General features: G+C 38.2%; 1 protein-coding gene across 1 annotated transcript in view; it reads left to right on the top strand.

Moving 5' to 3' along the window:
* The first annotated feature begins 614 nt into the window (after positions 1-614).
* The window catches only part of LOC126755612 (uncharacterized), a 168,171-nt gene continuing 142,609 nt past the window's right edge, over positions 615-26,176 (top strand). The window contains exons 1-2 of the mRNA XM_050468311.1: positions 615-1,859; positions 16,571-16,856. Of these exons, the coding sequence (XP_050324268.1) occupies positions 16,754-16,856 (103 nt within the window). The 5' untranslated portion in view covers positions 615-1,859; positions 16,571-16,753. The remainder of the gene's footprint in view (positions 1,860-16,570; positions 16,857-26,176) is intronic.

The following is a 26,176-nucleotide window of genomic DNA, read 5'->3' as shown; positions in this document are numbered from 1 at the left end:
CAGTTAAAACCACTGTTAAAGCAATCCACACACTGAACTATTAACCCTCTTTGCACCAAAATTTAACGCATGCGTGATATAGAGTAATCCACATAATACGTGAAAACATTGTACTCGAATACGAACTTCAAGAGAGCGCATACAATTCGTTGCACCTAGTCTAAACTAGCTGCTTAATGCATTTCGAAGTGTGAAATGTATAACGAACCGCAGGCTCTCAGCGAACTGGTTACATGCACTACATACAATCCACAAAGTCAAGCAACCTAAGCAAACGAACAGCTTAGTTAACAGCAGCACACAGCCGTACACACGCCTCATGGATTTATTGTAGTATCTGCGCTCTTTGTTGCCGTATTGTGCAGCCGAACGCTGGAGCACTTCGAATTGGACGAACAGACACTTTTGTGCGTGCGTACGAGTGTAGGTTTGTAGCGATGTGTGCTACCTTACTGCAATGTTCTACGCTCGCACGTTGGTTCGTAGCGCGTTCGGCTCGCTGGTCGATTGCGACGACCGCTTCGTTCGTCTGCTGGTTGGCTGCATTTCATAGTAAAATTCGAAATTCAGTGTTGCCGGGATATTGAAGCGATTTGGTGTCGTTGACGGGTTTTTCGTTGCACGCGTCACACGTACAACGGTACAATCAGCAAACAAACGCGATATATTTTTTTCGTTCTTTACTTTCGGTGACGAAGCCAAATTCTAGCAAGCAAAACTTAAAGCACACGAATACGTTTAATATATAGATCATTTGTGGTTGTTGCTTGAGTGAAAGTCCCAGTGACACGCATAGGTCGGCGGTTTCAATGAAAGGTTCGTTTGGCGTGCGACGTTTGGCGAAGGAGCGGTCGTCGTTGCGTGCGTGAATATTAACCCGGTTGTGGCACGAAACGAATTTGCGAGCTAAGCTGCTTAGTGTGCGTTGCCGCAGCAAATTTAAGTGCAACAAACAAGTGTGTGCAAATTCGCAAACATTACAACAAACACACACACTCACAAGGTGTTCAAGTTGAGCCGAGCGTTGTGCAGTTGCGAGCAGAACTTTTCTAACGAAATTATGTCAAACAGAAAAATGTGTGGCAAATGCTAGTGTAACAACAGCAACTTCTTAAATACAACAAGTGCTCAGCTGGCTTTTGCTAGAAATCGAATAAAAAATTGCAGAAAAAAGTGATTTCCGGTGAAATTCGAAATGATTTACGCAAACACGCAGCGTCTGTGGCAAGCAGGCACGCAACAGTCGTGCATGTAAATTGTGCCAATGCGTATGCCAGGGTCCTCAGCAAACCTTGAAGTGTTTTAAAAGCATTACAAATATAAAAAATTAAATTTACAAAGCGCACTTTAAGGCGTAAGCGCGTACTTACAAAATTTATAAAAGTAATAAAAAAAATTTCGAACGCCAAAAAGTTAGCGCCCGTGTGTATACCGTTTTAAAATTGCCAAAATTTCCGCGCACAAATACAAACAGCAACACAAGCACACGCCCACATATATACACATACAAAAGCTTAGCGCACAAATGCACCTACACCCACTCATACCCACAAAACAAATCGAACTTATTCCCCGGGTGTTGGATATGTGCGTCTAAAAGGATGAAACAGGATTACCAGCGAATTCCGAGCTCTAATGCCAATGCAATAATGTTTGAAAATGTTTTCGAGTGAAAAGTGTAACAGTGCAGATAACAATATTAAATTTCCAATGCAACAACAACACATTTAAATCAAGCGGAAACGCGAAAATTTCCAACCAAAAATTTCCTGGTTATAAATAATAAATATTTCCGCTGAAAAAGTGCTTGACACCACGCTAAGCGCTTACACCCACAGTTGGCGCGTTAAATTGACAAGGTAGGCTTAAAGGATTAAATACAATTTCTATAAAGGCGCTTATTCTGTGTTGCACGACAATTTCCAGGAAGCTTTGCAGGCTAAAGTTTTAGGAAATGCGCTTGGCTTAAATTAAATTGTCGGTAGAGGATGAGGATCAGTGAGGATAATTTAGTGGAATTGAACACGAAATTTCTGAAAAAGAAAATGAGCTTATTGCGATCATTACATATTGTATTAGCGATGATTTACATAATTCGTATACATACATATATTTGAACATTCTGAAGGCAGTATGGTCTTAAAGAAGTCAAAGCAAGCTCGCCTAGTCTTGCCCAGTTTGACTTAGTTTAAAGAGGCAGAGTAAGCAAGATAAACGAGAAATGCATTAAGGTTTAGTGCAAATAAACTAATTTGTCCTTTTTTTCATTTTTAATAGTGGAACTCAATACTCTTCGGGTTAATTATACCCTAACAGGGTGCCACGAAGTTTGTAACGTAAAAGTGTAGATTCTTCTTCTTTATTGGCATAGACAAAACTTATGTATGTGGTTATAGCGATAAAGGGCACATTAGAGACCTTATAATCCTGTTCATCTGTCTGTCAGTGTATATATACACGAACTAGTCTCCCCGTGTTCGAGTTTTGGATCTCAAATTTTTTCTTCTTCCCATGGAGCTGGTCACTTGTCGGACCTCAGTTTTTAACATATCGATCTAGAATTTTGCACAAGCTATTTTCTACCCAAGACGTTGCGCATTTGTCGCAACCGTGGATATCGTACCACTATAGCATATAGCTGCCATACAAACTGAACGATCAAAATCAAGTTCTTGCATGGATATTTTTCTCAGTTTAAGAGATATTCTCACGAAATTTGACATGGATTATTGTGTAAGAAGACAGTGCGATTTGAGAAAAAATTGTTCAGATCGGGGCACCGTAGCATATAGCTGACATACAAGTCGATCGATCAAAATCAAGTCCTTGTATGAAAACTTTTTCATTTCACGAGGTATCTTCACGAAATTTGGCACTCCTAATTTTTCAAAGCATCGCTACAATCTCCGAAGAAACTGTTTAGATCGGACCACTATAACATATAGCTGTCATACATACTGTGTAGGCTATTATGGCTTCCATTTAGCCGAAGTTAACATTATTTCTAATTTTTACGTCCAATCGGAACTTAAAGCAGAAGCAAGTGGTCGCACCTTCACTGTGCTTATGTTTATATGAATTATAATTATGAATATATATAAAAGTAGTGTCTATTGCAGTTTCTTTTGTAAAGACTTAGTGCTAAAGGTTTTCTGAATTGAAGAAATATGGCCCTTCTTCTCCGTGAACCAGATAATATCTCAAAAACCTGACTACACTACGTATTTGAGTGTCTGGAGAGTACGATCTGTTTTGAAAGCAATGGGGAGTCTTGAAGCAGTTCAGAAATATGAATTTATGTCTATATTGTTGAATCTTCTATTTAGTCAGTTAGTAATCTTGCTACACAAGTGCCCAACAAATTAAATGACAACTTCTTGCCTAGCATTAATCGACCTTATCTCATGTCTCTAAAAGGAAACAAGACTGTATTTGCTATACTCCAAGAAGTCTACTAAAGGCTTCTTAACTAAGTATTTCCTTTATATTTCCAAAAGTCCGAATAGGGCTTAGTTCGTTCAAACGGACTTTCAAATAGTCTACTGACTTACTCTTTAAGCCACTTATGAAATCAATAGCATGCCACAAAATCCCTCACTTCAACTTTTCTATCCGCCAAAGTCGCTTTTTATACATTTTAGTGTGTTATGACAAAAAAGTGGCATATAAAAATGAAGTGATACAGCAAAAAGTGCAGGCTCATAAATAATTTCGCGCTACCATCAAGGCCGGAAAATTAACCCAAAAAAGAAAAATGTGGCAAGTGAATATGGCGCTAACGAGACAACAAACAAAAACGCGCCACTCACCGGCGAAAAAGACAGGCAAGACAGCGGGTAGTTAGGGAGGCGAAATATGGCTAAAGCAAAAAACAAAAACCAAAACACATAAAATGAAAATTGGAAAAGGGAAAAGGGTCTACCCACTCCCGTTTTAGGCCTGCTTAACACGGACACACACACAGTGGCGCAAAAAAACACACAACAAATAGAAATGGTGCCATAAAGCAGCAAAAGCGATAAGCTGAAAAAGAATACAGCACGCCATTATCCTTTCACACATTTTCATAAATCCTTTGTAAGTTTCGCCAGTGTGTGTGTGCGTGTGCTTTATGCCTTCATTTGAGCCAGCATATATAATTTTCACACAAAGCCATGCAAATAAGCTGTGGCTGCTTTTTCGGTGGCACACAGCGATTGTCTGTTGCGCGCTGGCGCCTCGAAAAGGCGTTCATATGAAGTTATCAGAGAGCAAGAATCTCACTTTTACTTGTAGTTCGCGACTGCGTTCTTGTCTCTGCCTTAAACCCACTTTCGTGTTATTATTAATATTTTGGCTAAGTTCGCTTGTCGGTGTGCGCGCTTGTCTCGTCCTTTCACTGCTGCGCCCATTACTCACACTACCGTTAGGTCGACGTGTGGAACGTGGGGCGAAAACTGTCGCCTTATTTTGATGAATATTTCACCGCCAATGTGTTTTACTTAGTTTATTTCTATAAATACATCCATGAGAGTATGTGTGTCTGTGCTGGCAAGCACAGCAGACATGCATTATTTATGTTATAATGACAAATAAAGCACCAACCAGACACAACTACCGTCACACATAGTGGACACTTGCGCTGGTAAAGTGGCTGCGAGCTTGTTAAGCAAATACACACCCATCTGGCAACGCTGTGCATGCGTTAACTTCCAATCGCACGCGCGCACACTACCATAACGGCACTTTATTTGCATGCAATCGGCGGCCGTACTTTGCTGAAACCACCGTTGCAAGGCTTTTGTTGTTGGCGTGCTGCACAACCGCATCCGCCACGCAGCACTTGCTCGTTAGCGCCACCAACACACGCACATGCACTCCACTCACACACCGCCACTTGCGTATGTGTGTGCTCGTTCAGTCTGTTTGTGTTCTGACACGCATTTGTTATGCATTCTCACACTGGCGCTCGGGCGACCGCTTTTCAGCTTTGTCCTTTTTTAACCGTGCTGTGGCCCAACGCTTCGCTTTGGCTTTGCGGTCAGTTCACGTGCGGCGCTTTAGTCACTGCCTGCTGCTTCTACTCCTGCTCCGACTGACCGACCACCCACCGCCCATCGCTTTCAACACCCCTGTTATTTACTCTTTAGCACCCTCGTGCGTTGTTGCTGCTGCCGTTACTCGACTCCTGTCGGTTATGTCAGTTGTTGTTGCGGCCGTGTGCTTGCTAGCTGCACGGTAATGGTATTAATAAATGAGTACCTGCCGCTTGGCTCCCTCGTACATAAATTCCGGCTCACACACACACATGCAGGCATGGTTAATGCATTCATGCTTTCGTGCCCATAAATTGACCAGCCACCTTGTTCATGGTTTCCATTTAAAATTTATGCGCCTTTTGTTACTCCTTGTACGCCTGCATACCGGGATTAACTCATAGCTGTTGCATGCTACATAGGTGTTCAGGGTCTATTTGGGAACGCTGTTTGTGCGCTTAAATATTTCATGCATTTTACAGTTACTCTACTAGTCAAAATTAAATAATAAATTCACTTCCTCATTCCTTTTTTAATCATAACTCTCTGTGCTCGTTATATAGGGTTCACATATGTTTGTTCTTCGTCCTCAATTCATGTCCTCCTTCTTTGCCAAAGTTTCGATTTTTTGCATTTTTCGTCTTTTATTTCTTATTTTCAAATCTTGTATTTTCCAACTTCTTTTGCTGCCACTTTCTGTTAGACATTGAATTTATCTTTCGCTATTCCGAAAACTACTTGCCATAAATAATGTTCGCATTTTCTTTGATTTAGCCGCCTTTTCCTTGCTATCTGTTTCGTTTGCTATTTTTTTCAACTCTTCCAAGCCCTCAGACAACCCTTTGCTTTTGATTTATGTAAAAATGTTTTATTTTGAACTTATTTCAGGGTCTTCTTTATTTGACTTGGTGGAACATATTTAAACTCGTTTAAATATTTTAAATTTTTCTGAATCCTTCGGGTCTACATTGAACGGAAAATACCTAAAAATTAAATTCATAAAGTTTGGTTGAGTGAATTTGGAAGAAGATATTTATTTAGAATTTATGAATCAGATTTCTCTTGAGAGTCCTTAAGTCAAAAATATTCACTGTACTTCTCCAAATTCGAACTTATTTTTCTGGTAACAAATCAAATAAAACGATATCTTTGAGAACGGCTTAACATATATTATATGCATAGGTAATTTTTGTCTTGAAGAGAATATTCTCGTATAAACTTTTGATCTATAGTTACCTTCTTTTATTAAGATTTTCTGTCAGGAAACTTCCTCAAAGTTAGCTGTATCATGTAAGACTTACTATTCGTATATCGGGTGAATATATATTTTTAAAAAAAAAAAGAGGCATAAAATTTAAATCAGTCGATTTGAAAAAGGAATATTTATTTGAAGATAATTTTAAATCAACCCATCTTAGTCCAAAATGTTTATTCAATTTTTCGTAACCGATTTCGGCCGGAATAGCCCGAATTTATTCGGAAATTGTCTTCGATAAGAACTGGAATAGTTGCTGGCTTATTTCTGTAGACCCAAGACTTGACGTAGCTCCACAAAAAATAGTCTAAAGGCGTTAAATATGATCTTGGTGGCCAACTTACGGGTCCAATTGAGATGAATTTTCTGAAGTTTTCCCTCAAAATGGCCATAGAATCGCGAGCTGTGTGGCATGTAGCGCCATCTTGTTGAAACCACATGAGTCAAAATTTAAATGAAATTATCTTCAAAAATGGGTACATGTCATGACTATTAAATTTCAAAAGGAATAACGATAGATTTTGCAAATTTTAGCGTTTTTTTAAAAAAGGTGATCACTGTCTAAAAAATTAATGACGATATATATGCCAAAGACTGGCTTTGATCAGTCGATTTAAAAAAATATTTATTCCAAAGAGATTTTAAATCTATTCATTCAGGAACTGTTTATTCATTCCTTCGATAACCGATTGTTCGGTTACCGATCCGATTTTTTTCACTCCTTCAATAACCGACCTCGTAATCGGGGGTTTGAGGTAGGACCCGTATTTTTGTTGGCAATAACGAGATCCTCCAATATGTTTCAGATGTTGCCAGATAACACCTTTCGTACTGATGAACGTCATGGGAAGAATAGGTTGTTTCAGAGACGATACAATGAAGGCCAGTATTATTAGTGCTGGTGGTATCACAATGAGCCTTCTGAAGGCCTAGAAACACTGTTAGATGGCCATTCTCCCTATCTACCCAACAAAGTATATAAAGCATGAAGGCATCTTATTACATCTAATATTATATAACAATTCATATAATAATGAATAAAAATTCCTACAAAAAACGTTTAAGGTTACCATACGATTGTATGCGTCGAAAGCGCTTTTCGTGTAAGTGTAGCAATTGTTCACATAAAAGTTAATATCAACCGCTTTGTAGGTAGTTCTTTGTTGTACTCAAAGTAAGAGATTATGCTGCAATATTTTTTATAAAACTCGTTCAACCTAACCGCCAGCTTTAAGAATACACAATTTGTTGCAGTTTTGCGTAACTTATGTATTACCGTTACTAAGCCTGTTATCCTTCATGCGCTCCCTTTCAAAAACACACCTGATTCGCAGCCCATGAAACGCTTAAATCTGCTGCCTACGCATTTTTTACACGTTCTCCGTTGCTTACAGTTATACGTATCAGCTTTTAGTTGCTTGAAGATAGGCGTAATAGGCGCCACAATCGCCCCAACCGCTCATTTCCTGCTGTGTATTGTTTTATTTCCGTTAAGCTTACCTTTTTCTAATCCTATTTGACCATCGACATTGTCACGTTTACCACACACCCGCCGCCTACGCTAGCCACCTTCTACGGGAGCTGTTTGTGTATGTGTGTAAGTGGTTTCGTATGTAGTTGTACTCCTGGCCGGCAATCCAGTTAGCTTTGTGTTGCTTGTTAGCACTTTAGTTGGCTCCTGGTTTTGTGGCTTTTAACTGCTCGTTGACCTCGTGTTGTTATCCTGTTTGGTGTTTGCTCGCATTGTTTTCGTTTTTTGCTTTGGTTTTTTCTACTTTTTTGAGCTGTTTATTTTTTACACGTTTGTGTCACTTCCTTTGCTTTCATTTTACCTGCGCTTTGTTGTGCTTTTAGTGCGCCTTTGTTGTTTATCCTTTGGCCTATCATTATTTTCACCTTTTCCCCTCTGCTATTTTGTTTCGCTTTTTAATTTGCGCTCTTGTTTGCTCTAACACTTACAAACGCAACATTGGTTTCACTTTAATTTGCTTTGTCTTTGGGGTTTCCACTCCTTCTAAACCACCCTGCTGTCTCTTCTATTATTCATCCAATATTTGCTTTAACCACACTTTAACACGACCAATGGGGGCGCTGTTGTCCTCTCTATTAATTAGAAACTATGTAGATGAGCGAGATTAGATGTCGTAACGGCTCGGCGATAGTTGTTAGTGGCGCTTAGTGTCACAGACGATGTAAGTGATTGGGGTCAGTCGGTTAGACTGAAGCGCTGCGTATAATTAGCCATGATTTATAGTTGGAGATAGGATAAAAGAATGCGCTGGTGTTTTTAGGCGTGATATATTCGCTTTCAATAATTCGAAACATAATAAGGATAACAAATTCCACCCTAAAACAAGCTCCCCATAATTGTGTACAAATTAGGTGAGGTCTCTATGGGATTTCCGTCACAATTCCTCACTATGCACCTCTGTGCTGTCACCCCAGCCCCAACTCCGCGTAGTTACGCAACGCCATCCCTTTACTATCTGATATTCATGCTCCTTGCGGCGGGCCCACTTGTGGACCTAGTTACCACCGCAGCCTTGTTTACAGTCTAATAAATGTAATGCAATTTTTCAGTTTAATAATTGCATGTTTAATATGCCAACAAAAGCAACGCCCCGCCATCAACCAGTAGAATGCACACATTTAAATAAATGAACGTAGTGGCGACCCCCACCTGCAGTGACAACCCCAGACCACTTAGACTGAGCTAAATCATATAACCATGCAACACTAACCGCACTACTAACCGGACTAATTTTAGCTGGTGTGCTAACGAAGCAAACAATATATGCCGCATGCCGCATAAAAAACTCGGGCAACCACTCATACCCCAACTAACGCGCTGTTGTTGTACTTAGTTACTTTCACCGTTATGTCTATTTGAAGCTAGTTACAATATGTCAAAATACGTTTGCTGCCACAGTAGGTGGCGGCGCTGGGCGATTAGCGTGCGGTGGCGCCCCTAGTTCTCGAAATTAATGCACCGCGGGTGTGGAGTAAGTGGTCGCTTTTAGTATGAAATGGAAGGGCGGTATGCAAAGCTATGTTTATGCTTAACTGTAATTACTTTCTTTATTTACATGTATGTGTACTTCCAACATAATTATTCATATAGTCTGAATAAATATATGTAGTAGCCATTTATTTATGAGCCGTGTGTGTCTAATTATAGAACAAATGAATCATGTGTGCTTATATCAAAATATTTGAATGTACTAAAAAAGCATGCTGTACTTATATTATTCGAGGTTACTCCATCTCCGGCAGTTGTAGTAAAAGCTTTTGAAAGTTAAAAAAAAGTTAAAAAACACTTTTTTTCGAAATTTTAGGAATATTTCAAACAAAGCTTTCATTTGTGAAAGCTCTAGGAAAGCACAAGTTTGGAGCTTTCATCGTCGAAAGTTTTTTATTTTCAAATTAAATAGTTTGTATTTGTAATTCATGCAGCAACCATTTTCGAAAGCTTTCAAAAATTTGAATAATAATTTTGAAGTAATTTTTGGAATTTTAAGTAAAGCTTTCATTTGTAAAGCTCTAAAAAAGCACAAGTGAAAAGCTTTCATTGTCGAAAGCTTTTTTTTCAATTTAATTTGTTTGGCTTTATAATTTTAGATATTCCATGTGCTCCAGCTGCAGCAAACACTTTCGAAAACTTTAAAAAACAGTGTATATTAATTTTTTACGTGATCTTAAAAATATTTCAATTGAAAATTTTATTTTAAAGCTCTAAAAAAGCACAAGTGAAGAGCTTTCATCGTTTAAAGCTTATTACTATTCCGTTGCAACTATAGCAAACATTTTCGAAAGCTTTAAAAAATGTTCGACATTGTTTTTAAATAATTTAAATAAAACTTCGATTTGTGAAAGCCCGAGAAAAACACAAGTGTACAGTTTTCATCTTCAAAAGCTTTTTTTTTCATTTGAATGATTTGCTCATAATAGTTAGGTTATTCCATGTGTTGCAGCTATTTCACGTGTAAAAACTCGAGAAAAACAAAAGTAAATAGCTTTCATTTTCGAAAGCTTTTAAAATTGTTCAAATAGTTTTGAGAAATAGTTTTGGAAACACTTTAAATAAAGCTTATTCCCGTGAAATCTCGAGAGAAGCAAAAAAAGCTTTCACTCTCGAAAGCTTTTTGTTCTCATTCAAACGGTTTGGTTATAATATAGAGGTGTTCCAGTTTGTAGTGGAGCCCCTATTTGTTGGACTTACATATATACATATATACCTAGATTTACTTTATAACTTTCGTTTGAAAACGCGATTCTTTAAATATTCACAATTCACTCAGCAAAAGTGAATTAGTTCCACTGATACCGTCTTTAATAGCACTTATATGTCAAATCGTTTACTCAAGCACATTAATTCGCATTTCATTCCGCTTTCCACTCGCTTGATTTTCCACATCAAATAACAACCACTATTTACCATTTCCTGCAGAATCCAACGAAAAGCGAATGTTGATCCGAATTCCATTAACCCATTTCAAATTCGAGTAGCAAAACTATTTTGTAATTCAACATTAAAACTGACATTCATAGCTTGGCAGCAAATCGAACAAATGGAAAACTAAAATTCCTCAGCCCCAACACCCACCAACACTCCCTAGTTTACCAAACTAACGGCAAGTGTTGCAACAACCGTTCGCAGTGTAAGTAAATACTTCCGTTAGAATGTTGTCATTTATCTAAAATGTCACATAAATTAGCTTAGCCGTCAATGCGCATTGTTTTACGACGGCGTTGAGGAAATTTAAGTAGGTAACCAAGTTTTTCTTACTTTCCATACACTTTTCTCGCTGCTGCTTCTTCGACTTCGTCTTCGTTTGCGTTTGCGTTTCCTTCTTCGTCGGCTGTCAAATACGTTTGCGTCTAAACTTTTACGCCCCCAACGCGCTGGCAGGGAAATGTAGCCAGTCATATCGAACATCGAAAGCGTATTAGCCAGACACAAGGTGTTGTAAGGCAGGATGGAGCGAAGACATGGCAGGGAAGCGCTCAAGCGACGCAAGATAACCCTTGTACAAGCCGCGTCAGTCTAAGCAATAAATGTCAGAAACTTAATCTGAAGGGAATACACATTTACTGTCGTTGTCGTTATTGTTGTTGTGGTCGGATGCAAAACTATTGGCAAGACTTGAAGTTGAGCAATAAGTGTCTAATCGCAACAACAATTTGATGGCGGAGAAAGTGCATAAATATGCAAGTGTCTGCGAAATGCAAGCGCACACATTTATCTACACAAATTTATACAAATTTACTTATATATATATATATAAGTAAAAATATGTATATAATGTTGCAATAGAGCAAAGTCAGCCACTGAAGTGATGTCACACTATTAGCATTATTTTTGTTGTTATCATTGTTGTCTACCAGTTGAATATATGTTGTCATCGGTATATTTACTCTTTGCCAATGGCTGCTTGTATTTGTGTGTGCCCGTAGTACACATGAAGAATTCTACCGAGCTACTTTTGGTTATCCGCCTGTCTATTTTTCGGGTTATTTGTCTTTCTCCAGGGACTAGGCATGTCGTTTCGCCAGAAAATTATGGTTTCACTTCATACACATTTCTTATACAAAAACATATGTATATATTGTCTGTATATACTATATATAAGTATATATAGATGTATGTTATTTTGGGGTATTTCAAGTGTTTTGGAAAAAAGTGGTGTCGAATTACCTTTACGAATTAGCCCTTGAAACACAGAAATAATTTTGATATTTATTATTTGTTTAAAATATACGACAGGACACTGGGATGAGTTATATTAGACATGAGTCCACGAATCCTCTAATTAATTAGAAAATAAGTGTACATGAATGCTAGAATAGTCACGTTCGATTCGCCATTGCGCTCATTTCTGCCGTCTCTGCCATCTGTAGGCGCCGCTCTCAAGCGATTACTATAAAGAAAGTTGACGAAGGACACTTTGAGAGTTGCCACACACATATATGATATAATTTGATACCAGCCTTTTTAGCAGCTAGTATAGTTTGTTCGATTCGCTACTCTTAAAAGTTGTGCCAATAGGAAGAAGCTAATATTTTCGAATTTTTTTTTTTTTTTGATTAATTTTGGCATTAAAAATGTACTTTCTCTCTATTTTTAAATCTTCGGAGTATTAACATTATTGACCAAATATTTAGAGAATAGGTCAAAAATATCTTCCGTTTCTATAAGTAATTGGCTGCTCATTTCAAATATTTTTTAATAAAGGGTGGTCCAATTCGAGGTTTCCTATATTTTTTAGAAAAAAAATACAGATATTTCAAATTTAATGGGTAATGTTTATTATCATTCGAAAGAACATTCGTTGGCATTCATTTTTTGAAAATTATCTCTTTCCTATATTGGCTTTGGCAATTTTCGATGACTCGTTCGTGCATTTCGACTAGTAACTGGCTCCAAGGCCTGAATCGAAGCGGAATTGTCCGCATAGACTTTAGACTTTACATATCCCCTACAAGAAAAAGTCTAACGGTGTGATATCGCACGATCTTGGTGACCAAACGACCGGCCCAAAACGTAAAATTATCTGCTCACCGAAGTGTTCTGTCCATAAATCCATTGGTGGATTCGTTGTGTGGGAAGTATCCCGGTCTTGCTGAAACCAAATGTTACCGCGATAGCGAACTTCAATTTCAGGCATCATGTTGTCGGTTATCATGCCGCGATAGCATTTTTTTTTTTAAACAGCCCTTGGTCGGATAAAATCCGAGTCAATTCCGGTGCGTAGAACCGGCTGTCGTGGGAATTGTATACTTTGAATAAGCAAACATAGAAAAAAAACGTATGCGTGATAGCGGTCGCGATTGACGGTTACTTTTTGATCGGCATCAGTTTTGAAGAAATATGGACCGATGTTTCCATAAACCGCATCAAACCGTTATTTTTTCTATATCAAGTGACAGCTCCTGAATCTCTTCAGTTTGCTCTTCGTCTCAAATGCGCTAATTTTGCATACCCATTAAGCCAGAAATGGGCCTCACCGCTGAACAAAATTTGGCTAGAAAATGTTGAACTTTCTTGGAACTTTTCAAGAGCCCATAGAGCGAAGCAATATCGCTTAAGAAGGCCGAGCAAGCTTCAGTTCTTGCACAAGCCGTATTTAGTACTCTTTCAATTTAAGATCTCGACGTAAAATACGCCAAGTCGTTCCATACGTTAGTCAGAGTTGGTGCGAACGGCCTCTCAATGGTCTTTGTGTACACTCTCAGCTTCGGCTGCTATATTCTCTTCACTGTGTGCTGAAAGTGATCTATTCGGTCGAATACTATGCTGCTGCTGCTGAAATATTTAACTTTAAAACTTTAATTATTCGAATCACGGCAACATGATAAATACTCTACCACTCTACTTTCTCGGTACAATTTAATTTTTGTACGCAAATGAAATGTTTGTTTGTAAAATCAGCGAAGAACTTAGGCAGCGACTCGCCCATTTGTAGTCGGGGCATAAAATAACAAGTTAATGGCCTGTAATGTCGGCTAAGAAGTGATTTCAAAGCGCCCACACGCAAATTGTCACTTCTGCTGAAACAACTCCTTGCCACACGCACACACACATTCATACAAATATACAGACAACTTAAATTAATTAACTAATTCAATATTGAAATGGTTGGAGCGCCGGCAGGATGTACACGAGGGGTGCTGGTGGCTGAGGATTCGTGTAGAACATGAAAAAACAATTTGTGTTGATAAGTAGCGTGTCAAGTTCAGGACGACGACGAGACATTTGTGGTACAAGCTAATAGAGAAAAATTACTCTGCTGCTTACTACTGTGTATGTATGTGTGTGTGTGTGTGGTTTTGAAGACCATTTCATGTTTGTTTGTATGTGCGTGCATTTGTAAAACATCCCCAGAGCCAATGACACCCACACAGCGCACTCACACACACATATAGTACAAAGAGACACGAACCCTGCCAAAGCCAAAGTAGCCAGTCGAGGGAATACAGCGCTGTGTACTTTTTGTAACTGTATGTGTGCGCGCATATGTGCGTTCTTTCAAAATGAATACAAATTTGTTTATAAATATTTTTGTATGTGTGTGTGTGTGTGTGTGTGGCATGTCGTTAATATATTTTAACTGTAACTGTGTCATTAACACAGTCGCTTTGGTGATTTCACAAGTGTCACATATGCGCGCACAAAAGGATAACTTCGCAAATGGGTTCAGGGTCGACAGACAGTCGCTGGAATATGGACAAAAACAGTCAAGCTGCCATTAAATCGGGGTGTTGCACAGCTGAGTGGGACTTGAGACTGAAGTTGCTGTCGAAATTGTTGAAATTGAATTGAAATCGTAGCATGCTCTCGCTCATAGAAACAGCAAAATACAGAGCTATTCACGCCTGTCTGTGAGTGTAAATAACGGTTAATGAATTTTTAGACAAGTTTTTATGGTTTTACAAAGACACAAGGAAAACAGCTGCTGCAGCTAAGGGTTTTGTTTACAAACGTAATTGGCTTGTTAAACACCGTTAAAAATTTCGAAAAAGTTTGTGTAAGGAAAAAGATGGCACCCTTTCCTTTTTCCATTCACAAAAAATAGAAAAAAATTCAATGTAGAATAAGTATTATTGTCATTACAATTGAGTTTGGTGCTAAACTGTGCAAAATTCCACAGCTAACTGTAATGGATGGAACTTTTTCTTAGAGACAATTCTAGCTAGTTCTTAAATAAGTGGTCAATTGAAAGCTTCCTGGCCTGACATATAGATGGCGCTACTAGAATTGAATCCATTGGAATTTTAGTTAGCCCTAACCTTCAAAAGTCAAGTGTATAAATTTGTCAGCTGTCAGATTATTACTTTGTGAATTACATCATTTTGTGTGGAGTAACTTTTGTTATTGTGAAAAAAATTTATAAAAAAGAAATCCGCCTGTTGAAAAAATATTACTTTTTGAAGGCGAAAAATACAGTTGAAGCAAAAACTTGGCTTGATGACGAGTTTCTTGATACTAACCCAGTTAAATTAACCATTAAGGATAGGTATGCTAAGTTTAGACGTGGTGAAATGAGCACCGAAGACGGAGAATGCAGAGAACACCCTAAAGAGCTTGTTACCGACGAAAACATTACAAAATAATTTTGGAAGACCGTAATATGAAGTTGTTCGAGATAGCAGTTACTCTAAAGGTGTCAACTGAATGAGTATATAATATCATTCATGAATATTTGAGTATGAGAAAGCTCTGTGCAAAGTGTGTGCTGCGCGAGTTCACTTTTGGTCGAAAACAACGATGAGTTGATGACCCGGAGCAGTTTTTGGAGATGTTCAATTGTAATAAACGGATGAAACATGGCTTCATAATTTCATTCCGAAGCTCAATCGATGATCATCCGAGCGGACTGCACGCGATGAACCCGCTTCAAAGCGTGAAAAAACGCAACAGTGAGCTGACAAGGTTATACGCATGGAATAATTTTTATTGACTACCTTGAAAAAAGATGAATCATGAATTGGAAAGACTTTACATTGTGTTATTGGACTGTTTGAAGGATGAAACCGTCGCAAAGTGGCCGGATTTGTAAGAACAGAAAGTCTGCTTCATCAAGAGAGTGCACTGTTTTCCAAGTCAGTAAAAGCGGAAGCAAAAATCCATGAACTGATCTAGGAATTGCTTTCGCATCCACCTTATTCTCCAGATCTAACCTCTAGCGGCACTTTCCTGTTCTCAGATCTTAAGAGAATGCTCGCTGGAAAGAAATTTTCGTCGAGTGAAGAGATGGACGCCGAAACTGGGTCTCATTTTAAAGCAAAGGACAATCGCACTAGTAAAATGGTATCGTCGGAGGTCGGAGTATCGATCGTAATAATGAGTGCATCGCCCTCACTATAATCAGTGCATCACCCTTGAAGGGAACTATGTTTAATAAAAAAGAATTTTGCCAAAAAATGTCTTTTATTATGGAAGGCCGGGGACCTTTCAATTGTACTTATATAATAAAAAACATGTTTTCAATGGAAATACATAAATAAAATAGAATTACATGTAGACTACATATCGAGAATAAATAAATGGTGTGAAACTTTGCTAAAGGTTGCAAGCTTAGTTGTTGTTGATCTAAGCTCTCACACAATACAATATATGAAATTTTACATTTTCCAGTTCAATATTGCCACTTACATATAATTATAATTTATTGATTGATTTCTCTTAATAAAATATACTCATTAGCTACTCAAGCAGAGCACCAAACATTTAATTTTTTTTCTAGATTTAAAAATCTATATTAAATCATGTTTTTAATCGGCTTCTCCTTCTTTTTTGCAGAAACTTCTTATAACGCTAAAACCCAAACTGCAACACTTCACTGTTCTGTGAGTTTGTTACTCAAAATCTAACTCAACTAGTGACTCCAAGTTGCGCGTGGAAAAAGTGAAATTAATGCACACAAACGCGCACATACATTTTCGTGATATTTGAGAGAGTAAAACGTGAAATTAGTGTTGGAAAATGTGTAAAAAACGTGCGGCAGCAGCGTTCCTGCTGTTAGTGCTGACCATAATTGGCAGTTATACCACACAGGGTGAGCAACATCCAGCGACGGCGGATGAAGGTGAGTGCAAAAATTCATATTTTCTTAAAAAAAAAAAATTTATTCGTATTTTGAGGTTATATATCATAGTAAAAAAGTATAATAATATCAGTTGTTAATAATTCTTTGTTTGTTGCGCGTTTCTTAATAATTTTCATACGCTGCGGTTAAGAATTACTAGTTCTCAAACGGCTTATAAATAATTTCGAAACCCTGCCAAGCCGCTGACGGACTTTTAGCGTCTAAGTTAAACGCTTTTAAGCATTTCCGTTCGTCGTAATTTAGCATCTTTAGTACTGCATTTGTGTATTAGCTAGCAATCTGTCGGTTTCAATCTTAAGCCACGGCTTGTGAACTTGTGTTTGAGTTGCTTCAAAGTGAAATTCTTCGTTCTTCGTATCGTGGAGTTCCCATGCTGTCACGAATTTGTCATAAAATTAATAAAATTGAAAACTTAATGTTTTGGAAATCAATTCTCTCTCATTCACATACACATACATATATATAACCCCGAATTATATGTTCGTATGCAAACGTCACTGACAACCCACGCAGCGCCTTTCAGCAGCTCGCTCCCTCGACACTTTCTTCACGCAGCTTATTGAATTTCCACTAAACTCAAAGTGAGTTCGCCTGTTAAGTGATATCCCTCCAGCTTCATGGGTAAATAAATTTTCGAATTCTTCGAAGTTTTCTCACAGCAACAGCAACATGCACTCCAACGCACGAGCACTTACATTACACGAAATTTAATCCGACTAATAATTATAATATGCTGAAATATTCATAATTTCCGATGTGTTCGACGAACAGCGCGACGCTCGCTTCGCATACACATTTGCATTGGAAAGTGCTTGCACTTATAAGAAATGAGATTTTCCGAGGCGCTCTTAACAGAAAATTTTCAAGCACTTGAGTACTATAAGCATAAATACTTATACATGTGTGTGTGTGTATAAGCAGTGGAGCAATGCAAGCTAATCCCCTGCCAGGCACGCAGATACCAAAGAAAATATGAAATTCTTTACTAATCTGCGAAGTAAGTGGCGGCAAAATCTCAGACTCTCCGAATGTGGAGCGAACTGTCACGAGCAAGCGGCGGCTGTTGCGCGACGTGCGTAGGGAAAAATCGAAAAAATTTTATATTTTCACATATGTATATACATAAGTATTTAATGTGGCAAGGGGGAAGGGGGGAAATCGTGCGCGCGCAGCAAATCTACTAACAAAGTAATTGAATGTAATCGAAATTTAATCTTATTTAAGCGCATAATCACATAGTCATGTTATGGCAACAGCACCGCGCAACAACAACAGAGCAAGCAATAGCCTGCAGTGGGTTGGAACGAATGTGTAACATAATGACGAATGTCATTATACGCATACGCAGGCACACACACGCGCATATACTTTCATTTAAGCGTGTATATGGACGTAACTGTGGTTGTGTGCCTGTGTTGCTTGCAACGACTCACGCATAAATATGCCATAAACGAAAAGCGTTGGCACAAATCGATATTCTTAGCAATTTATTGGTACTTCGCCCTTCCGCATAGTCAATAAAAACGAAGCCAGCAAATAGGAAACGCTCATATAATTTCGATTTGACGATTTGATGTGTGGGGAAGCGCTCGGCAGCGGAAGTGCGGGGTTATGCGGGTGACAAATGCGAGCTACACACGAAAGTAATCAACACTTTCCGCTGGCAAGTGTTGCAAGTGTCGCTTAATGTGTGTTAGTACATACATACATTCATACATAAATAAGCATGTGATCGCATTATGTAAATATGTATGTGTGAGAATGAAGCGTAATGAATGTGACTTCGCCGGGAATTTATTGGAATCGCAAGCAGAGTTGTATGTGCAACCGCGCTTAATATAAGAAAAAATGCAGTTTTTTTTCATTTGAGCGCCTTGCCACATTTTTTTATATACTTGCAACATGTTGCTAAAAAGTATACCGTAATATTTTTGCTCACCTAACGTATGTATATATGTATATACATGTATAAGCGGTTAGTATGATGAGACGAGTTAAAATCCGTGTGACTGACTTTCTGTCCGTCTCCCTATTAGGATTGGGCAGAGCACACTTGAATTCCAATCGTCGGACATGCTTTCGTCCGAACTTACATATTCTACAAAGAACCTAACGCATGATAAGGAGATCAGTTCTTCGTCGCCGTATTTGAATAGCTCGGCCATCAATCCATCGGTCCCGGTTGTCTCTTGGTCGGACAGTGTAACGTCTGTTCCATCGTCATCGATTAAGGACATTGCCTGGAATTATGCTTTCACTGCCATTCAGCAGGCTGGAGAAGTGTTCTGTACATTTTCCTAATACCGAGCTGCTGATGAGTGCTCTCAGAGAGCAGGAGTGCAAATCGATTCTAAAATCGTACGACTGTCTGCGGTGATTGCAGCTTCTCGATGTCGAACCGTCCTTGTGTATCTTTGCTGCAACAAGATAGGGGTCTCAGTCAGTGTTAGGACTTCGGTGGTTACACACTTCAAAAACACTGAAGACGTATTTTCCGCCTACCACAGTATGATTGATCTGGTTGATAGCTTTTCGAGTTTTCTATGGTGGAATCTAGCTTGTTGAAAAAGTTGTCTATGGTGGAATCGATCCTTCACCCATTTAAAGATATTATCCGGCTTTAATCCTTGCAAGTTGATCAAGCCTTCAGAAATGTTGAAGTTATATCCAAACTTAACACCTCGTTGCTTGTTCTTATATTTTATTCCCTCCTTTGAGACATTATGAATGCTCATTTTTTTGTAATTGAAAACAATTTTTTACTAATTTTGTTAGAAAGAAAAGGAACAATATCTGAAAATTTGTTGAAAAACAACAAAAACTCAGCATCCAGCTTAAAAAGCTGTGGCATAAAATTTTCAGGGCCCATAATTAATTTCTATTTTAAATGGAACTCTTTTCTTTGCCTTTCGAAGCTGTCAACTCGAACTTTTGTTGATGTTAGTCGCACAAAAAGAAACAGAATTAAAAAAAAATCACCCAAAAACAACAATAAAATAAACCAAAACAGCTGTGTGTGTCGCCAGTCAACCCGAACATGACTACAAATAATGCGCGGCACACGTTGCCGAAGCCGCGTGCTTAGCTCGTTGGCCTGAAAACTTTTCGAAAACTTTACAACACAAATTTTATTCGGAAATTCGAACGACCTTTGACGAGCCAGACTATTTGTTATTTAAACGTTTTGTTTGTTTTGTGCCATTGTGCGCGGTCGTTACTGTTATTCATATAAATATATACATACAAGTATATCGCCCCTCAAGTGTTAATGTTTCAATTTCAATTTCAAACGGTATCTCCTTCAAACGCACACACACACTCTGAGCGAAATCTATGGGAGTATTTAACGCTTTGTTTGCCACTCCAAACGCACACCAACAACAATAGTGTGAAGTTCTGTGCTCTATTTATTACCAGCACACGCTTTTCGCGCAGCCGAGCAGCTTACCAGCCTACCAGCCGTTAGGCATATTACCCCACCTTTCTTCGCCGCCTCACCTGACTTTTAATACCGCTATGTTTACACACCTATCACTTTTTTCCTTTGTTACTCCCAATTGGTGTTTGAGTGCTGGCATTCAAGTGCTCTTGTGCTGCATGAGTTGAGCACTCAACTCCAACTCACGCTCAGCACAAATAGAGCCGTATCGAAATTCGAAAATTATACAAATTCGTACTACAAAAACAATAATCGTAAACATAAATCCATCAAAAACACTTCATCGTAGGCCGCCAAGTGCGGTTTAGAAGGAGAAGGGTGTGTGTGTGTGCCTCATTTGATTGCGTAATGCGGGTGAGCGCGTGAAGGAGAGTGCATTGGTCTCTTCTACGCATCTTGTGGTGATTATTGAAGTGTTCTTATGGAGTACAATGCTAATTTAATATAAGAGATATGTGAAAAAAGAAGAATGAAAACTCATTTCAGTCAATAAGAATTCGTATAATCGAGTATTGGAGAGCATACATACATACATATAAAGCGAGTTTTTTTTTAGCTCAAAGCTGTTTTTGATAGTCATTTTGGAGAGCTCACGTGGGTGACATTTATGTATATGCCAGTTGTAAATTGACGAAAACACCAAAAACAGCGCTTTTCTGACGTCACACTAGCGAGCCTTTAGATATACGACTTTTGTGCAATATTTCTTAAGCTTTGGCTGGTAGCTTTTAAGCTGTTTCTATGATACATTATTTTTATGCCACAATGCTCTCTCGCAGCACAGTTAACCTGATCTCATCTAGGCATTACAATCGTTGCCTATAATGCAATTCGCTCTCAAAAACCCCTGAATCTGGGGAGACTGCGTTTCAACTTTTTTTGATAAGAATACTTAGCCCAATATAGAGGTTATGCAAATACCGACTAAGTGACCCCATTTTTCTACTCGCAAAGAAAGTTCGAAGTAAAGATAGAGAAAAATGGCCGTCGCAAAGGTATGTTAGCTCCCGCAACACTCTAAACATTTATACTGTTAGCTCGAAAAGTGGACGATGGAGTTGGTGCGGGAATCTACTGTCCAGATTTAGGCAAAAGGCAACCTTTTAAGTGCATATAATATACAGCAGTATATTTCAAGTTGAGGTCTATGTTATTACGAAAGGCGCGGAGCTGGCACTAATGCACTTGTCGGCAATTCCAGAGTCAACATCAACGTAGACAACCAAGCAGCCATGAAGGCAATAACCTCACATATCGATCAGAAGTGCCTTGGGAAGTAGGGAAGCAGTGAAAAGTGTTGCCACTGTGTTGAAAGTAAGCAATTTCACTTCTATTGGGTCCAGGCCACAAAGGCATAGAAGGCAATGAAATAGTGGACGAGATTGCCAAAAATGGTGTACGGCTAAGATCCGAAAACGTGATCAGCATAGAGAAATCCATGCATTGTCTATACGACGATCTCGACAGAAGCGTGGTAAAGAAGGTCAATTAAAGCACGATGGAACGAGCTTCCGGGGTGCAAAACTGCAAAATTCATCTGCAATACGGTAGATCATAAGTACACAAAATTTCTAGTGGCACTCGATAGAAGAGACTGTAGGAACATAATGGGAATACTAACTCTTCACGGTCTGGTGGCGACTCCAGCCCGCATAATGGGGCTGACAATTCGAGAAGAAATGTCTAGAGCAGGTCACCACAGTGCTGAAGGTGGCGTCGATAGCGTTTTCGCAGGGTCTGTTAAAGTTCGACTCAAGCGCAGGCATTCTAAAGGACGACTACTTCTCTTGGACCTAACAACTGAACTCAATCTGGTATAGCAAAGGACCAAAACTGTTCTTTGCGTGGATCATTGACCTACCGGATTAACCTAACCTAATTGTGATTTATTCACTCCTGCATGCTATTGGCTCGCATTTTTAGTTCAACAGAAATGTAGTCCTGAGTTGCAGCATCTGGCTCTAAAAATATATTTAAAACACCGGTTGGTGTCCGGTTGTGAGGAATTTTACTGTTTAAAACATAAATGATCTGCGTGACGCGCTGAGTCGTTTTTCAAAACTGGTCTGTGCGTAGCTTAGTGGCCTACCAGATTAACCTAACCTAACCTAGCTCAATATGGTCTACTCTAAACTTTGAATAAATACACCAAACTGGTTAATATTGCTGTTGTCATATAACCGTAACCTCTGGCTTTGAAAAAGTAGCTTTTTCGTTGATTTTGCTTCGACACAAGCGCAGAAAATGGGAGAAAACTACGAAGGGACTTTCAGAAACTATGCAAAAGGGTTAAGCTCTGCATTTTTCTGTAGCTTTTTTCATGCAATTGCTACTGCATTTTATTTGTACGATATTTCTGAGCTTCAGTATGCTAATCTGATCCAATCCACATATTCTAGTACAATACTTATGGAAAAGTAGTATCTTAGAGTAGTAGATAGTTGAGTCTTAGTAATCCTCTAAAACACCAAAAAAAAATCCATTTTGAGCTCTTTTCATTCGAAAATTTACTCGTTTACTTAATAGCTAATCTTTATCTAAAATAACTTTAATTTAACCAAAACTAAATTTTTAATTTTAATTACTAGAATTTTCCCGCTGAATGAACCGCTTATGTGCGCTTTTCTAAAGGTCTTTAATCGAAATTCAACACAGATTTTATTTCGAATAATTAATAATCCAGCCAATAAAGCGAACTTTAATAAGCGAGGCCAGCATTTAAGTGGTATTATATAAGTATAGCTTATCTATAACTAATTTATGTAGTTATTATATAATTTTATCTCGAAAAATCTGCCATTTGTTTATGAGTTGCCAGCGTGCACATGAATTCACTGCTTAATGCTGATTATTATTATTATTTTTTGCAATTATTTTCAATTTATTCATGTGCGAAAATATGCATTACCACCGAAATTTCATTTCGCACCGCAATGCAACAACAAAATGCACGAACTTCTATGCGCGAAATGCCGAGCCAAAAAACAATGTAAGTGATAATGCTTGCCACAGAAATTATAATACGCATATGGTAAGCGCGAATGCATTTGCCGCGCTCGAGTGTGGAAAAAATTGCACGCGAAAACACCGAAAAAAGCAAAGTCAACAACAACAGCAAATATCACCAAATACTTGTGGCTTTCTAATAGCATTGTTGTTGGGTTAATTTATGGCGCATTTAACATCGCGATTAAATGAAATGTTGGCTTTGCAGAATGAAAAACACAAAAAGGATTTAAATGCAATTTTCCAACGGTGATTTTTAATATTAATAACGTAACGGCACCACACAAAGGCGGGTTGCGGGCCGCGGCAGCCACAAAGCAAATAATAAAAAGCTTGTAGCGGCTGAGGTTGGCTTTGAAGCGTAGTTAGTGCTGAGCTTTAATGAAAGCTAAATTTTATGCTTAATTTTTGTTGGAAATACTTGCCACAGCATCTATGTGCAAACCAACGCGCTTTTCATTTAACACCACAGTTGCCACATACACGATTGTCTTCACAGCAGTTTGCGTTTTTCAATTTTTCAAGCGTTTTTCTGAAATTTTTTATGATTTGTAAATCACTGACAGTTTCGTGGTTGCATGTGTGTGTGTGCAACACCGCAAAATATGCGCCTAACTGTAAGGGCATGCATTTTAGACAACAACTATAAAAAACCACAGCATTTAATCAGCTAAATAGGCGCGCACACACACACAGACCGACATGAACGCAACCAGGAAACTGTCGGTGTGAAAAATATGAAAATTTTTTTCTTCTGCTAAGTTTAGTGTTTGTGGCATACAAGGAAAACTGTTTGCGAAAAAAGGCAGCTAATTTCATTTAATTGCGGATATTGCGCACATGCTGTGAAAGGACTATTTTGCGGTTGCGTTGTTGCGTTGCGGTTAAGCTTATTTGCCTGCAGAAAAAGCTTATTTATTTAACACATATTCACTTATGTGGCTTGAATCAAACATTTGTTAGAGCGAAGCTATAATTTATTATAAAGAAAAAGTATAACGGTTTAAAACGCTTAACAAAAACGTTAAATTCGACTGCACCGAACACAATAGATTTTTTACAAGCACTTGATTTTGATAGGTGAGTTTGTATGGCAGCTATATGATCTGTACCATTTTTGCGAAATATGCATTTTTGCCTTAGATATTAGTCCATGCCAAATTTCGTGAAGACATCTCGTCAAATAAAAAAGTTTGTCATACAACAATTTAATATTGATAGGCCAGTTTGTATGACAGCTATATGCTATAGTGACTCGATCTGAATAGATTCTTCACAGATAACACCTTCGTTTTAGACAATAATTGTCGCCAAATTTCGCGAAGATATCTTGCCAAATGAAAAAGTTTTCTATACAATAACTTTATTTTGATCGGTGAGTTTGTAGGACAGCTATATGCTATAGTAGTCTGATCTAGAGAATTTCTCGGGATGTTTCACCATTCTAATATGAAATAACTCATGCCAAATTTCGTGAAGATATCTCGTCAAATAAAAAAGTTTTTCCTTACAAGCACTCGATTCCAATCGTTCAGTTTGTATGGCAGCTATACACTATAGTTATCCGATATCGGCGATTTCAACAAATTTGCAGCCTCTTAAAGAGAAAATGACGAGGGCAAAATTTCAAGCCTATATCTCAAAAATTGATGTTCAAGTTCGAGTATACACTGATAGAATATAAGACTAAGTCGTCTCTACTCGACAAGTTGATAACGTATAAATATACTTTATGGGTTTAAAACTCTAGGTTCCTTCTAGGTATTACGAACTTCGTGATAAATGCAAAAGAAACAGAAAGTGTAATACGGCAATTATTTATTAACTAGTTTTATACTTCTTCCACATATGTTATATATGTATCTAAAAGGGAGAATATCTCAAGTAGAGAAAAGGAGAACAGTTTGTAGGCAAGGATTGGTATTGTGACGTGCGAAAAGGTCAGAAGGCATATGACAACATGTTCTGAAATCAGTGCTGTTCCATAAAATTGTGGTATAAAAGAATAAACAAAGATAGAGAAAAACGAGAGTGATGAAGCGAACAATCTGGAGTTTGACGTGGGAAAACTTCGGATAGTGACGAAACGAAAAACACTGGTATATATGATAGAATAGTGCATAGCGTTAGTAGATATAGTGGCTGACCCACGAGGCAGATAGGGCTTTATGAGACCCATTGCTATACCACCGCGGCTAAAGTCGCGCCAATCTATTAGCGTTAGATTATGAGGTATGCCAAGATTTTCCAACTTCCAATTAGATGCTTTTGTTATTGCTTTAAATTATAAATTTTAGTTTGAGAAAAGTGCTATTGAAGCATAGCGAGTAAAGAAAGGACGAATCGAAGATGTCTGATATCTCCAAATACAATTTAGTGTCAAAGTAAAGGAAAATTATAACACAATGTTTTAAAATAGCTTCGAATTGAAAGCCTTATCTTGTGCCGGGAAATTTGCTTTGAAAGAGAGAAAGAAAGAACGAATGAAAAATTATATAAGAAATTCTGCGTTACAAAGCCTTATTCATATATTTCATTACTCCAACAAAACTTTCAAAGGCGAAAGTTCGAAATTTAAAGCGACTCAGATATATTCATCTTCTTCTCTTATCTCTTAAATCATTTCAAATTGTTTTTGTTGTTGTTTTTGCGCTGTTCCACATAACTCATATGTATTTCTCCTCACTATTTACACATGTAAACCGCGCATAAATAAATAAAATGGAAAATGTAAGGCATTATTACGCCAGACGTGGCGTTGAGCGGCCCGGCAGTCAGGCAGTCTAACGGATATGCGCTCGTACACATACATATAAATGTAGTGTACATATGCTTGTGTATATTGGACAAAGCG

Source organism: Bactrocera neohumeralis, chromosome 4 (genome assembly GCF_024586455.1).
Source record: "Bactrocera neohumeralis isolate Rockhampton chromosome 4, APGP_CSIRO_Bneo_wtdbg2-racon-allhic-juicebox.fasta_v2, whole genome shotgun sequence".
In the NCBI taxonomy this organism is placed as follows: domain Eukaryota; kingdom Metazoa; phylum Arthropoda; class Insecta; order Diptera; family Tephritidae; genus Bactrocera; species Bactrocera neohumeralis.
Note: the sequence above shows the minus strand (reverse complement) of the source record. Positions and strands in the feature narration are given on the sequence as shown.